This window comes from Pholcus phalangioides, unplaced genomic scaffold (assembly GCF_987345545.1).
Source record: "Pholcus phalangioides strain wild (caught in Gottingen) unplaced genomic scaffold, Ppha-v1.0 ptg000009l_1, whole genome shotgun sequence".
Lineage (NCBI taxonomy): Eukaryota > Metazoa > Arthropoda > Arachnida > Araneae > Pholcidae > Pholcus > Pholcus phalangioides.
In genome coordinates, this window is record NW_028301602.1 from 45081843 (window position 1) to 45098367 (window position 16525).

The 16525-nt window shown below is 40.1% G+C and overlaps 2 protein-coding genes across 2 annotated transcripts in view; one reads left to right on the top strand and one right to left on the bottom strand.

The window, feature by feature from the left end:
- dor (vacuolar protein sorting-associated protein 18 dor) overlaps nt 1–312 on the top strand; it is a 40003-nt gene extending 39691 nt beyond the window's left edge. Inside the window, exon 30 of the mRNA XM_089236337.1 lies at nt 147–312. The gene's annotated coding sequence lies outside the window, so the exon portion shown is untranslated. The remainder of the gene's footprint in view (nt 1–146) is intronic.
- LOC149083168 (uncharacterized) overlaps nt 294–16525 on the bottom strand; it is a 40605-nt gene continuing 24373 nt past the window's right edge. The window contains exons 2-6 of the mRNA XM_089236339.1: nt 12212–12329; nt 8923–9065; nt 4872–5081; nt 3547–3681; nt 294–1549 (exon numbers count right to left, since the gene is read on the bottom strand). Of these exons, the coding sequence (XP_089092465.1) occupies nt 776–1549; nt 3547–3681; nt 4872–5081; nt 8923–9065; nt 12212–12329 (1380 nt within the window). The 3' untranslated portion in view covers nt 294–775. The remainder of the gene's footprint in view (nt 1550–3546; nt 3682–4871; nt 5082–8922; nt 9066–12211; nt 12330–16525) is intronic.

The window sequence follows — 16525 nt, forward strand, 5'->3', positions numbered from 1 at the left end:
CTCTACTTAAATAACTCCTCTTTAAATTTGACTACATTTTTTTAATTATTAATTTTTCTGATCTGTAGGGAATTTATTTCAACAAGAATCTGCCACATTCTTTGTTATGGCAAATTTTTGCTAAGTGTTGTATTTATATTGTTTAGGTTTGACAGTTTTTGCCACATGCGTTCATCTCATTCACCTATTAAAGTACAGAAAATCAATTCAATTTAATATGATGGAAAATTCCTGGAGAATGTTTGTCTTCTGTTTCTTTTCATCCATGATTTTAATATTGATCATGCACAATTAAATTTGACATGAAGTGAATTGTTCATTGTTTTGCCTTTTATATTAATTCAAGGTTTTGTCTGAGGCATAGATTAGTGTGATTTAAAACAAGCAATATACATGTTCACATGCATCATTCTTTAGGACCTGCTTGAGTTCAATGACATCATCTCCCATATCATCAACTTACATTCGAGTTTTTGTGAATCAGTTCACAATGGACTGCAGTCTATCATAAACACTTTAAAAAAATGTAGACATCAAACACTGTTGCACATTTTTTTTTTTTGCAAACCATTGCTGAAGATTTCTTCTTTCCATATAGACTTGAAAACATCTTGGCACTTCGTGTGACATCTCTCCTGAAGTCGAGGAGATTGTTAGCTTTGAAAGCTAATGAGAGAGAAAGAACTGCTCATTCAGCATGCTGCAGTATCATGAGATTTTTTAGATACATTATGGTTTTTGTTTAAAACATCTCGGTTAATCCACCAGGGAACCCTCAGCTGTTGAATAACCTGAGCGTTTCTAAAGACTGTGCCAACTTGCTGTGATTTTCTTTTAGACCGAAAGAGGTGAAAGTTTTTTTTGACGATGCTGTTCTGCTCTTGCTGGTCAACTCTTTAGACATCTGATCCGAACAGTTGATGGAAGATGATGATGTTTCTGACCTTATTCTGTCACTGTTGGCACCCTGAGATATGCCAGCACCAAAATCATTTCCAGTGTCTTCGTCACCAATTATCAGACTATCGTCAATTGCGATGGTTTTTCTGCTGGTTGCTCTGTCTAATCCGGAAACGGATTCGCTCCTTCGGTGACCGTAAGTCACTGGCAGTTGCTGCTGCGGATGTTTGGAATCCGCGGGAATTTGTTGATTTCTGGTAGGTGAAGGACCCGTGTATCTATCGCTGCTCCCTGCATCAGATATGCTGCTCTTAATTCTGGAAAAATCGAGCGTGTTGTAGTTACCAGAAGATCCCCTGCGTTTCGCTCTCCAATCGACGTCTACGAGAGGGCTACTATACTTATAACTGTCACCTTTGCCACCGAGAAGCACCTTCCTACTATTTTCTGCCTGTTGCTCTGCGGTGGGTGACAATTCGCCTGCTTCTGCCTGTTGCATTGGTAAACTAGTGGCCGATCCCCTACGGCTGCCTGATGCCATATAGGTCGGGTTCAACAGGCCGGGAGTAGACCACAGCGATTGCGTGCTCCCACTGTTTCTTCGGTAGGATAGTTGGGCTCGCCCATGGGCATCTTGGTGATTCTGAACCTTTGGTAGAAGAAAAAACAATTACATTGACCCACAAAAAAAAAATATCAAATAAAAGTACAGTGCACACCGCTCAATATGATCACGTGGAGACCCGTGGTTTCTGACAACAATAACCAATTGATAACTATATCCAAAAAAATCCTGGTTGTAAGTACGATGACCACATGTCCCATTTGAATGAATGAAAACGGGACTAGTCAGTTTTTCTCTCGCCACATAACAGGTTTTAGAATGCTAAATCGGGCTCCCTTCCCCCATATTGTTCCAAAACAGGATTTTTTCTTCCTTCAAGTAAAAAGATTTGAGCATACAAGTAACCAAGAAGGACTAACTTTGTGGAAAATTTCTCTTTCGTTTTAGGGCACACAAATAACAACTGTTAAAATTTGAGGTGCACTTAATTTAATTGCTTATAAAAATATTTATTGGTATCATATTGTATTATTTTTTTTATGTGGCACATCAATCGAAAACCGGTCACCTATTCAAATCGAAGAATTATAACAGTTTTTTTTTCTACTTAATAAGTGGCAGCAGAAGTCCAGTGTAACAATATTATTATTTACACTCTCAATATGAGAGAGACAATGTTGAACTAGGGTTACCAGAGATTGCGAAACGTGAACTTGGAGATGCATGCACGCCCATTTTCGACTATGCCCCATACATACGTTTACAACAGGGCTCCACTACACCAACAATGAGCAAATTGTTTTCTAACCAAAACACAGAACCGCTTTCGATATGTGTACATTTTTCACAACGACTTTAACGGTGCTTTCCAACATAGGGTACAGTGAAACCTCCCATAACAGCCACCCTCCATTAGTGGATACGTCCCGTTAACGAAAGCTTTTTAATTATCAATTCAGGCCTCGATCTGGTTTACCATTCATTAACGGACGATCCTCGTTAGAGAACAAAATTTTCGGTCCGCATAGTGTCCGTTATCAAGAGGTTCCACTGTATTTCCAGGCATTGAGTGTTTTACCAACTTTGTTTATTTGTGAATTGAAGAAGGAAGAGATCGTCTGATACTTTAATATATTACCCCAGGGCCCGCCAGGCATTGCCCGGGAAGACCTTCTCGGATGCATATGGACACTCCACGATAACGGGATCAGGTGCTATGATAAATAGCAGGTGCCGCTTAGACAAATGCTTCATTTTTTCAAACTAAAATTCGAGCGATTGACAAGGGCCACATAATTTTAGGAACCTCAGATTATAGCTTTGCCCCCCCCCCCTCCACAGCCAGATTAATGGTTTTAATCTGAAAATTTGTTCAGCCTGAAAGGCTGAACAAATTTTGCCATCCCACACCCATTCTAGTTCAGTTTTCTTAAACCTTCCCCTAAATTTCCCGCCCTGTGAAGCCCGCTTAGCCCCCCTCCTTACCGTAAACGTGCCTCTGAGTTCAAGTCACTCTTTTTGTTGTGCACATGCTTGCACACCCTCTAGGACACCTCATTCATACGGTCATTCAATCGCATACTCACTCGCTCATCCATACGGTCATTCAATCGCGTACTCACTCGGCCATCCATACTGTCACTCACCCACTCAGTTGGCCCCGTCCTGGTTGAAATATCCCAGGCGCCAAATGTCGGGGTCAAAACGTCGGAGCGGAGGCGAATTTTCCGGATCGCTCCCCCCCCCCCCCCTTCCTATACACGCGCAGAGTAAGTAGGATTTTTGTCGTCCCCAGAACTTTAAAATTCGATAATTCTATAACGGTGTTCTTTGTTCCCACCTAAAATTTCCCGCCCGGGGGGGGGGGGGCAGTTGCCCCCTCTAGTTCCGGCCCTGTACACGGGTAGCGTCATCTGTGTGGGGGCGCATTTCCATCATTAAACAGAAAATTGAGACGTAAAACTCTGACGGTAAAGACGAACAGAACAATACTCAAAACAATATCTGAACATTTTAGGCCGCATAAATAGAGCTGGATATGACGTGAAGTAAACTATTCATAGAAAAGGGGCTTTGGTTACCTGTCTGGAATCATGATTCAAGGCGTCCGTTTCCAACACTTCTATCTTCTTTTCGAGATCTTGAACTTGATGAAAGAGTTTCTGGATGTGATCCAAAAGCTGTTTGTTCTTCAACATCAACTGGTGGTTGTGCACCTGAAGGGGGGACATATACACAGAAATTATGAATTTGCTGTAACCAAGCTTTCTTTTTTTTAAACCGAGCCCAACTCCGGTCTATCGGTATGGGTAATTTACTACCGATTGAGTTGTGCCGGAAGTGTGAGTATGTGGTGCTTGTGCGTGAATTAGTGCTGTCATCTATGTTTCAAATTGTGAGTGAAGTGTAGTGATTGAATATTTGTACCGTTGTAGGCTTGTTGCTCTATGTGGCGAGCTTTTTCAACCGAGAGGTCGGCTCACATTCTGGCCGCGAAGTTGGGAAGCACAGAAAACCAACTTCAGTCCACCACCACTGTGGCGACGGTGGGGTTCGAACTCGGCGAATCCGTCACTGACCATTCGACCACCACAACGGCGCTGTAACCAAGCACGAAAAGTAGCGTAGGGGTCATTTGTAACTTTCCTTTCTAATTTTCAGTTTGTTTTAGCATATGCGGGAAAATAAATGGCTGTGAGATAGGCTTAAAATAGAGCAAATATTCTGTTATTTATTTTTTATACAAGCGAATACGTCAGGGGTTAACCTATGGGTTTCGCGAAGGGCGGATCTAGAGCTCGCTGTTGGGAGGGATAATTTTACAAATCGCTAAAAAAAATTAGTCTCGACATGAGATGACCATGTGTCCCGTATTTTCTGTTTTTTTTTCTGGATCCTGACTATTTTGAAAAATGCCCTGGTTTTACCCGTTTCTTATAGTCGAAGTTTTCTTGAATTTGTTGTTGCAATATTATCATATAGAAGTTCCGAAAATTTTATGAATTACCGCATTTCGCTTGGATCGCCTCGCCCCCCCCCCCCCCATAGATCCGCCCCTGTAACAGCCAGAGATTCTTGATCTATGGAACCTACCCGAACCTGATTAGCAGTGGCTTTTTTTTGATGTATGGTCGTACAAATCAGTTTTGTTAATACTGCATTTATTGCGTCACTGGATTCACTAATTTCGAAAAACAGTCCCATGGGTCGCGAAACTGATCTTGTTGATTTTTGGTCACGGCTTAAAAAGATTAAGCCCCCGAATACGGGGGGGTTATGTTTAGGCATTTTTTGTGCGGTTATGTTCTGTTTCTGCAATGCATATTCGTATCATGTGTGTGTATAAGGCATGTACAATTTCAGCTCCGTGATGTAATTGCGAAGGAAAGAAAGAAAGAGCGTGTACTTGGGCTTTGTAGCGAGCCGCGCTTTCGGCTTCCAACTGGTCCTTCAGCAGTTGAATTTGGTACATGGCCGTTTGCGTCTGCTGACGCTGTTGTTCCAACTGGTAGTTCAGGAGCTGAATCTGATGACGTGCGCTCGTGGGCAAAGGTTCAACGTTAGTTCCCAGATTCTTCACGGGCGACGTCGCATTTTCCTCCTCCTCTTCTATGAACTACATTGGGGGGAAAAAATTAGAAGTCATTTCAGCCCATTTTTTTTTTCATCGCTGATGCGAAAAATAAACAACGGATGACGTACGTATATTAGAGAAAAGAAAAGAATAAGAGCGAAATTTTTTATTTCCAAATGATTATGGACACGGAGACTTCTTTCTGACGAAGGAAGAAGAGCAATGACACGATGTTAGGTGAAAAGTATTTTGATCGCGAACACTTCAAGAATAGTTTTACCTACGATATCTTTAAGGTATCGTAATACCACGACCTCCTAAATTTCACAAGTTATCTAGGTGGTCGTGGTAATACTACGACTTAAGCTATCACGAGTTGCACGATTTCGGAGTTATCTCATTTTTCTGAGAAAAACTGCATATTTCTGAGATTCGAACATGATCACAGGATTGTTGCTGAGAGAGTAGATGCAATTGATTATTAAGTGAGGAATTTTTTTATTCGACCGACATTCATGATGTATGCAATGAAACTACACCGATTTTCGAAAGCCCAAAATGAAATATTCATCGAGATTTGTATAAATGTGTGCCCAAGACTTCTTGTATGGTAACTGACATTTTCGCAGAGGTCACAGTTTCATACCTGAAGTTCAACATTGTTGCCAGAACTAAAATAAAACAAAGATCGCTTAATGTGGTCATCAACATTGATGGCCACATTTTAACATATTTTATATGTTAAAAAAAATATAATAATAGTTCGTCTCTAATTAGCTACGAAAATTTTTTATTTTTCGCGTGGCATCTGTTTACTCAAATTTATCTTAACAGCCATGCTTTTGATTCCTGCATTGAATCCACGAATCCACCATCATTGAACCATGGATTCAATCGTTGATTCCATGATTGAATAGAATTGAAAAAAAATATTTTTAGAACTGTGATAAAAATGTACAATTAATGAAATAATAGTCGCAGAATTACTGACAGCGATAATTGAAATACTACTGATAGAAATTAAAACTATATTGAGCCGCCTGGCAGTCGAGTGGTTAGGGAACTTGCTTCTCACAGTGCAGGTCTGGGTTCGAATCCCGGTTCGGGCATGGATGTCTACTAACGCTAACAAATTCCCTGGACGGATCATGTTGATCCCTTGGGAATACGTGAAGATCACGTTGTTGTTATTATTATTAAAATAATTTTGGAATTAGCTATGAAAGTATTTTATTTTTCGCATTCTATTCGTTCACGTGCGTTTTTGGCCTAATTGCTCGGATGTAATTATTTAGTTCATTAAATTTGAATTTTTATTTATTTTCAAATATAACTTCCTTTCATTAATTAATTAACTCTTTTCGATTAAATCTGAAATTTGTCCCGATAATTTTGAAATGATTTTTTCCATTTATTTTGAATTTTCATCAATTATGAACTTATTTCTTTCTGATAATTCTGAAATTACTCTTGACAATTTCGAAATATTCTCAATAATTTTGATTTCTATCAGTAGTTCTGCAATTATCGCTTTCAGTAATTCTGTGACTATTTCTTCATTAATTGTTCATTTTTATCAGTTCTAAAATTATTATTTTTTCAATTCGATTCAATCATGGAAACAACGATTGAATCCATGGTTCAATGATGGTTGATTCAAGTGATTCATGGATTCAATGCAAAAATTAAAAGCATGCCTATTAGGATAAATTCGAGTAAACAGATGCCACGCGAGGAATAAAAGACTTTCGTAGCTGATTTTAGAGACGAACTATTATTATATTTTTTTAACATTGAATGTTCACAAGAATTTGAAGTTTTCATTTCAAGAGCTCACAAGTCCTATTTGATCATATTTTTTAAGACAAATAATTTAAAAAACTCCCCTACGTCCTATGGCGTTTTTCTTTGTAATCCCGCGTAACTCATGTTTGTTTGAAATTAGCGCTGCCGGTCGTGACGTCAAGCATTCCACACGTGACTTTCCACAAAAATTTCCACGATCATTTCCACAACCTTTTGGGAATAAGGCCTATTTTAAGGACTGAATTGCAGTCGAGGGATCTTAGAGAGTACACCGACTCAGCACATTGAATTTAGTCAGTCGTGATCAGGCCTACAACATTTAACAATCCACGCCAAGCAAAAATAAACCAGCCCCAAATAATTTATAATTTTCACTTTATTGGAAAGGGAAGGCAGATGGCAGCATTAGTATAAAACGAAACAAGCGTAACTCTGACAACATAAATACGTTATGACCACACATACACATGCAACACGTTCCTGGATGAACCGATTCGTTAAAAATTCTGCAGAGGAATATTTACGAGGTGCGTGCATGGTTAAGTAATAGCAGTCGCACAAGGCAAGTTAAATTTTATGAAGTCATATCAATGTACCATTGCGGTACATGCACACCAATAGTAAGAAAGAAAATGCCATATTTTTCAGAAATTTTGCTCCTAATTAACCCTCTAATACAGCGGTTCTCAACCCTTTTTTACTGGAGGAGATATTTTTAGTAAAAAAAACCTATCCCATTTGTTAATTATTCATCAAAGTTATTGATTTATTTTTTCCTCCGTGGAGCACCGGTTGAGAACCGCTGCTCTAATAATTGAATGTATTTGTACGCAAAATCGTACCCCGACTCACGTGGTTTCCGTCGGTCTCACCTATCGCGTGACTTCGGGGTATTACTGCATTTTAAGAAACTCTAGTTTTGCGATGTCTTTTTTTCTAAACATGTATGCAATTGGTGGTTCATCTCTCTTCATGTAAATTTCTCAAGGAACACATATCGTATGCACTCTGTGAAGACGATGAATACAAGCCAAAAGGCTACGTCAAGCAAACGAGTTGACAGGAAAAGAGATAGTAATTCCCATGGGACGAAATACGAGTGGTGACTCTGTACCGAAATACTATAATTACGCACTCAAGAGAATGATGAAGAAAATAAGTTATGCTTAAGTTATGTGGGAAGGTGCTTTGGGGCGCTCAAGTGCCACATAAGTGATGCAGAATCGCACCACAGAGCACTTCAGTGATCTGTAAATGCGCCGCGGGTCACTTGACTGATGTGGTGATGGGCTGCTTCGTTCATTTTTGCAAAATTGGGTGGTTTGAGGTCACAGGCCGCATCAGATGACTCCGACGACTACGGGTTGAGCATATGTGGTTAAGAGCAGGTGCGGCTCGAGCTTACCCGCCACACGGGTACCTCATGTGTCGCCCCTAAAGACGAGAAATTTATTTCAAAGGCGCTTCTGGTATTCCAGGGACCGGGCAAGTGAGAAACCGAATTATTTCCTTTGCGTTTGTTTGACTGTTCCGCAAAAATTACTGTTTGAGAACACCAAAATGCACACTTGCGCCTTGTGATAGAGTAGGCCTACATTTTTGTTTTTGGTATTACTGTCCCACGCCTTGTCTTTTTTCTCAAGTTTGCTCAACACCTCCGTTATCAACGTTTGGCTCAATGGCGTGATGTCACGTGAATTTTCACTTTTGGAAGTTTCAAATTTTTTTCGTGTACAACGAAAGTCCAAGCTTCCACCCAGGTGCATCGCACCCCTTGCATCCTCGCTGAAGCCGCCCCTGGTTAAGAGAGAATGAATTCGGGTCCAATCTTAATGATAGTCGTGAATTTTCCTACGATGTATTATTGAAGTTCGTGAAATGCTAAAAAAAAGAAAACGTATTTTGTAATTGGAAAATAAATGATCAAATGAGGGAGCTAGCTTCTGACTGCGCAGGTAAGGGTTAGAATCCCGGTTTGGACATGGATGTCTACTAACACTAACAAATTCCCTGAACAGATTATACAGATCTCTTGAGCACACGTGAGGATCACGTTATTATAAAAAAAATGTCTCACCTCGATAACCGGACACTTCATGGCGGCCGCTTCTGGCTTAGGAGGGGACAATACTTCCAGGTAATCTTGGTTTGTTGCTGTCGCTGGCAGCAGCAACTTTTGCCTATTCGAAGGCTTCGGCTTGACGTCTTCAAAAGGAAGTTCTGCGAAGGAAGAACACGCGTGAGTCGCAAATTAGTAAGAATCATTCCAAATCAATGAGCAAAATTATTCAACACACAATCGTAATGTATTTTTATATTATTAACCATAAAGAGCCCCTTTATAAGAAGGTTCAGAGCTCTAACCGTGAAGCCCAGCTACTACACAAGCGACTCGTAAACATTCATCTGAGGAACTAATAACGAACTGATGCATCTCGGAACGTATTTGTTTATGAGCAATGCCTGTAACGTGTTCCAGCACTGCTGCTATCTGTCTACCGAAAGCATCAACTCGGTAGGGTAATATTCCTGAATGCCAAACTTTGTCGGCCTGATTTCTTTCTGTGGAAAGACTTATTGAGATGAGAGATCGGCTCATATTCGCATCTTGAAGTTGGAAAACCACAGAAAACCAACTTCAGCCGACCATCACATCAGCCGTCAGCGGAGTTCGAAGTTGGGTCGTGGGGATGCGAGTCCAACACAATGCTCACGTGACCGCATTATGAAGTCCAACTTCTGTGCGGTCGTGTTGGCATCGCGAGTTAACGAGTTCCTGTATCTCTCTCTCTCTCTCTCGTCTTCCGATGGTAGATGGCAACACGAAACATGCACGAACATGCAAATGCACGGTTAGGTTTCACACTAATCAATTTCGACATAGCCTCATAAACAAACGCATTTTCGGAAATATAATGGTAGTGAATTGCCACTGTGTGTGTGGTGATAGGCCAGAGCTGTGTATGGTTAGAGACGTCTCTCTCTCGAGGATATCGTTTTATTTTTTACATTATATTTCATTAATTTCATTATCTTAAAGATAAAGAAATTTCTTAAAAAAAACGTGACACTGGCACTACTAGTATTTGACCGTACATACACTTCGTGAACATTCCTCCGGAGAATCTCTAACTATTTGGTGCATTCCGAAACGTGTTGCGCGTGTGTGTGTGTATGCGTGGCTCTAATGCATTTATGTTGTGCAGTTATGCACAAAACACCCAAACACGAAACCGAAAAAAAACATCAAACAAGAAAGCGAGAAAAAAAAAACCACGAACATAAAAAAGGGGGCATTCAAGTATTACGTCAGCATCGAGGGGGGGGGTTTCGGATTTGCTGACTTTTGATGACCAGGGGGGAGGGACGTTTGAAGGTTGCTTACGTCATCAACCACTTCTTTTTGAAGATATGAAATATTCTAAGCTGCTGACGAAATTTTGCTGACAGTGGGAGGGGGAGGGGGGGGGTCAGTGTTTTGCTGACTTTTGCTGACAAGGGGGGGGGGAAGGGGGTCAAAAATGGCTAAAAATCTGCTTATGTAATACTTGAATGGCCCAAAACTACCAAACAGGGAAAAGGGAAAAACATCCAAACACGAAACCAAAAAAAAACATCAAACAAGAAAGCCAAAAGAACATCAAACAGGAAGCGAAACAAACAAACGAGAAAAAAAAAAAACACCAAACAGGGAATCTGAGAAAATCGCGTTCAAAAAGTGTTTGTCATTTACACTCTATGAGTCATTATTTCTTCCTTTTATTTTGATAGAACAAATTGACAGATTGACACGAAATTTTTAGTATTTTATTTGCAATTGAATGCAATATTTTTTTGAAGTCTCAGAGGTCGTGAAACCTCTTAAATGCGAAGGAATTTGGATAGAGAGGGAGAGAGAGAAAATCAACAGAAAAGTAACGGAGAGAAAACGTCCCGGAAAAAATTCGAAGCATCTAAAAATTGAAAATTATTATTATTATCATTTCGCCAAGTTTACAAAAATAGCCTGGGAAAATGAAAAAAGAAAGAAAGAAAGTCGCAGCATGTAGCAGCGCAGGCAAAGACGACAAAGCATGTTGTCAATCACCGTGACAGTTATGACTCGCCTACTGCTTCCAGATGTCTGGCAATTTATTCTCGCGAAGAAATAAATACTGAAGGCTGCTGCTATACACGAGCAAATACGGGACGGGACGGACGGGGGTGGCTTTTGTTTTACTTTAAGGGTTTCCTTCTCAGCCTGCAAAATAAAAGTTATTGGCATGCTCGAGGACACGCAGCTGGAACATCTCCGCTGTCGGCTAATTTTCGTTTGCAGCCATGTTGTTTCAAAAATCAATCATTTCGTTTTATTAGCGTAGTACTTATTTTTTGACTGATGTGCACTGGTTCGAAATAAAATATCATTTGACGTTTTCCACACGCGCCCTCTTTTTTCTTCTGCCTAAAATAATATTCGTTAACCCTTTAAGCGGTTTTTAAAATTTACCTGATTCTCATTATAACTGCCACAGTGGAAGTCACTGAACCCTCTGTAAAATGCCATATTTTGTTTCAAGAAGAACGCTTTTTTTGTCTGATTTTGTGCAGTTGATAATGCCTGCCCCCTCCAATTTCGAGAATAATGTAAAAAAACAACCGAGGAAGAGAAAAAATCACAGTCTCTCTGCTTCTGTTATCAAACTTTGAACAAAAGATGACTCAACCCAATGGCAGTTGATCTGTAAGGTTGGAAAACATGCTTACGAACAAAGTCAGTTTTACAGGGATAGTGATCTCTTGGGCTCAATATTGCCGAAATAAGAGGGATTTAAGAAGGCGAGATGCCGAAATACAAGGCATTAAGTTAGGGGAGATATCTCGTCATTGCCGCTGAGAGGGTTAAATCGGGGTTCCAAAGTGTATGCCCTGGCTATTTATTCAGCCCCCCCCCCCATAACGGGAAGCCTGACGGGCACAAACCTTATATATATATATATATATATTAATTTTTTACATTATAAATTTACGAGAAAGGGAATATATAACATGTCCGCTGAAAGTCCCGGACTGGGGGGGCCCACGAGATTCTGGAAGAAAGACGTAAAATGGACGATTTTTATATAAAAAGAACCAAGCGCCATTTTTAACATTTTTGAGATATACCGACGTCTGAACTGTTGAAAGAGGTGGTATTTTTTATCTAAATAGAACTAAGTGACACATATAGGCTGTGATGCCGTCTGTGTGCACTTGAACCAACTACCAAACTGAAGAGATAACTGAATCGAAGATAACTTTAAATAGCTTTTTTCTCGGTTTCGATTTAATGGCGCTTGGTTCCTTTTATATAAAAGCCGTCCAAATGTCGTTATGCATTTATTAACCTGCTTCTCGGTCCTTGGAAACCTTAGGTTGGTCGATGTGCCTGCTTCGAGGATCTGGGGATCGAGATCTGTCTCTACTGCTCCCTGCTGGTTGCTGCTTCAAAACTTGTTCTTGGTCCTGAACAACAACAACAAAACAATAGTGATATTAATAAACATAACAACAAACAATATTCAATAGAACGTTTTTATACTAGCTATGTAATTTTCCAGTAACACAAGATGGCATAATATGATTAATTTCAATTTGAAATTCATTACCTCCTCACGAAAAAAGGGAAAAAATGACTCTCTCTCTCTAACTTGAGAGGTTGAACCGATCGATTGCAAAAATTTTTGCTCTGCACCTGGATTAGCATAGTTCTCAAAGTTATATAAAGTTGGCGATCATGGGTAGGAAAAATCATAAAGAATTCCTATTTCCATTCAACTTTCATTCCTGCGAGTCATGACGAATGGGAAATCATGATTAAAATGTTGAAGGTTTTCGTAATTGATGATGACGACGACTCTAACGAAGCTTCTGAGATGGAACGGCTATGCGGCGGGATCCGTAAGTTCCTGCTCGGATTCGAACACGATGCCGATACTATCTCAGAAAGCCCAAAATAGCTCAAAGTGTATTATAGGGGCGATGTTCTCTTTCGAAGAACCTTTCGTTTACATATGGAAGTTCAGAGCATGGCGAATCAAGGCAGCGTTCAGAAAGCTGTTTATGAGATTTTCGAAAATTTCTATATTCTCACGAATGTCACTCACTATGAATGACTTCTGTGACGTTAACAAGAGACGGAGTAAGTTTAAACCAAAGAAGAAGGAGGATAAAATCATGAGAGCAATACCAGGACCTAAAAACCTATGTTCACTCCGGAGAAATTTCTTTCTCTCGGGAAAAACTACTTCTGACACTGAAGTTGAGAGGTCCAGCCTGTTGCGAAGCTGACAAAACAGAAAACGGAGAAAAAATTGAGTCCCGGCTCTGGAAAAAATTCTGACTATCTGACAGCAGGACAATTACAACGTTCTGGGAGGATAATCAAATTGATGTTTGAAAGTGAGAAACCGGAGAGTTTCGTCATCAAAGGACTGGATCTTGCTATAGCCACTACAATAGGGGCCTTACAAGTCGCTTGTAATCGCTTGCTTCCTCTAGCGAGGATGTGATTCCCCCTTTTCAAGAACTAAACTTTCAGGTACTCAAGACGTAATAACTTCGAAGATGGCGGGATGGGATGGGAGGGGGGGGGGAACTTCCCATCTGGAGGGTAGACACGCGGAAAACGCATCAGCCTAACAAGATCTTGCAGCCGAGAGAGCTGGACCATCTGAAGATCAAGGTGGAAAAGTTCCGAAGCTTTTTCGGCAAAAATTTCTTCAATGTTTCCTGTGTATGGCATGGGACTATCATAGGTCTAGATCAGGGGTCTTCAACCTTTTTCCAGTCGCGAGCACTGACTGTACCCATCATCAAAATTAGAACACCCTTACGAATCAACATACGAATGCATGAAATAACGATGATTTCAATCCTTCAATGCACACAATTTTTCCAAGGTGTTTAATTGAAACGTAGATCAAGTGCTTGCGAGGACGAAGTCGGAAACGAGCATCAAGCACTCTGGGTACTTCAGGGAGCACCGTGGTGCTCGCGAGCAACGGGTTGAAGATGTCTGCTCTAGATGTTCTTCGGCATAGGCGCAGATACACATTATAGGTTGGGGGAGGGGGGGGGGGTGGCGACAAGATAATGGAAGAAGAAGATGATGATGATGTCAATTCATATACAGTTGAATCCCGTTTTAAAAAACACCATTATAGCGAAAATCTCGTTTTAACGAACACATTTCTAATCCCCCAGATCAGTTTACGTAAGAGCAAAATGCAAAAACCTGGAATTCCTTTATAACGAAATGATTTCTCCGGTCTCTTGGAGTTCGTTATAACGGGACTCGACTGTATATGCATATACCAGCTCCGTCATTGACGTTGGGGGGGGGGGGCGTATCTCCACCCATGATGCTCGGCACCGGAATGCATCTTAAATTGTAACCAACTGCACGCAAGCTGGCATGACCAAACGTACGTGGGGTAGACAAACCCCAGTGCTTCAGTTGCGACCTTTTCCACACGCCGAATTATAAGAACTGCGCCTTCTCGCCATATAGTTAGATTTTGAAGAAATCAGAGGAGTCAAAGCCCATTCCTGGGGCTTACATTAGGTAATATGGTGCGTATCCCGAGGAAAAAGCATTCTACTGCACAAACTGAGGTGGGAAGTTCACAGTCAGTGGTCTGCTGACTGTGAACTCAACGGAGGAAATTCCTGTCTCCGAAAAATCTGCAAAAACCGACAACTATGCTAGCTAATTCAGCTGGACACCTTACTCAAAAAGTCGTTCCATAAAATCTTGAGAAGAGATGGTAATAATCTGAATCCCAAGTAGATAATACAACTTCTACAAGAGAAGATCAACGAGGCACTGTCGAGTATTCGACTTTCCGTGACCCCCGCAAAGGTGAATAAAGTCATCACCAAGAGGTTTTATGCGTTACACCCTTAACAGTGCCGTCTTAACGCATGGGCCCACCCGGGCACGGCCCGGGGCCCTCACAAAAATGAGAACCGGTTCAAATTTTCGGGATTTCGCCAAGTAGGGCCTGAGTAAAATCACCTGGTCCGGGGGCCCATGATGCTCTTAAGACGGCTCTGACCCTTAATTGGGTGGTGATCCCCCCCCCCCAAATGTTTTATGTGAAACTGCAGTTTTCAAACGAAATTGTGGTGAAAAATTCCCGAAGCTTCAAATCTTTAATTCTAACCAGTGAGGAACAACATCTTTTCAATGAAGTTACAGAAAAGGAATTTGTATTTTATGGCGATAGAAAACTAAATGGAATACATTGTGGGATTTATCTCTACAAGATATATCTCCATCTCCGTTTTTGGGTGTTGAATTCAGTAAAAAAATCTCTTTATCACGTCACAGTTCTAAGTGAGATACACAATACAAAAATGTAGTATTGGCTAATATATTGACTGGTTTCAAATAAATTAAAAATAACCCCTCATAGTTTACTGATATTTTCCAGTTAATGTTTATGTAAAAGCATTTAAATTAATTATATATTTATTATTTTAGGTGCATTTGATTTGGAAAAATGAGATGAGACTTTTTCCTGTTGTGAAGTGATCAATCTCCCTGAACCAGCAGTAATAACCTTATCATTGAAGGGTTCCAATGCCGCTGATAACGATGCTCCATAGTGAGGATGCCTTGGTAAAAGCGTTCACGTTGTTCATCGCTAAAAGCACCTAAAGTTTTCGAAAGAAATCAGTTGAGTAAAAGTGAATTTTTAGTGATACATCTTTGATCCCCTGTTTTTGTTGTTGACTAATAAATCACTCACTATGGAAACATAGTTACCGTTTCACCAATTTTTTGAAGAAAAAAAGCACACAGGTATCAACGGAAAAAAAAATTTTAATACGCTACTTGTCGATTTTTAGTGAATAATTATTATTTCATAATAATATTAAAATTCGGGGTTTTTTTTTCTTTGAGAACTCCAGCATATTATATCACTCACATTCCCGCGATTCATGGTTTTTGTTTTCATCAGCAAACATGATGCAAACCCCCATTCTGTAGTGGTAGGTGGTAGTGAATGGTAGAAGTGTTTGCGAAGCCTTCCCTAGTTTTGGAAATGGTTTCAACTGAGCTCTCAGAAAAATTGTTCTAAATTAGAATTTTGAAAGTGCATTTGAATACGCTGGCTCACATTTCAATGAAACCATTTTGCACTAAATTGCCATCATTCATAGAATTAAGATCGAAAAAAATGGATCTAGTGTCACAAACAGAAAAAGAAACTTGACAAAAGCATGTCATAATTGCATATACTTTATGAGTGTGTGCTCCTCTAAATCCCTTCAAGCTGGAACATTCAAATTTCACGCAACACATTTCTGCAAGCGAAAGCTAAAAAATTACTTGTCAAAATTTAGGTTATGGATTCGTATTTTTGTATTTAAAAATTGAATTTTTCTCATCATTTCAATTTCTCCGAATAATCGATCAGCATGTTACAACGTTTTTTGGTTTTTTTCCCATCTCGCACCCCCAAAAATGCTTTCTCGCACCCCTGGTTAAGAACCACTGATTTTTAAAAGATGCTTTGACGTCAAAACGCATGAAACGGAACGTTAGTAACCTCCGGTCTAATTATTTATCAAGCATTCCTTTCGCAATAGCTGAAATACGGACAAGTAGCCACCGAAAGATTTCTTACGGGACAAAAAAAAGTCTCTTTCAC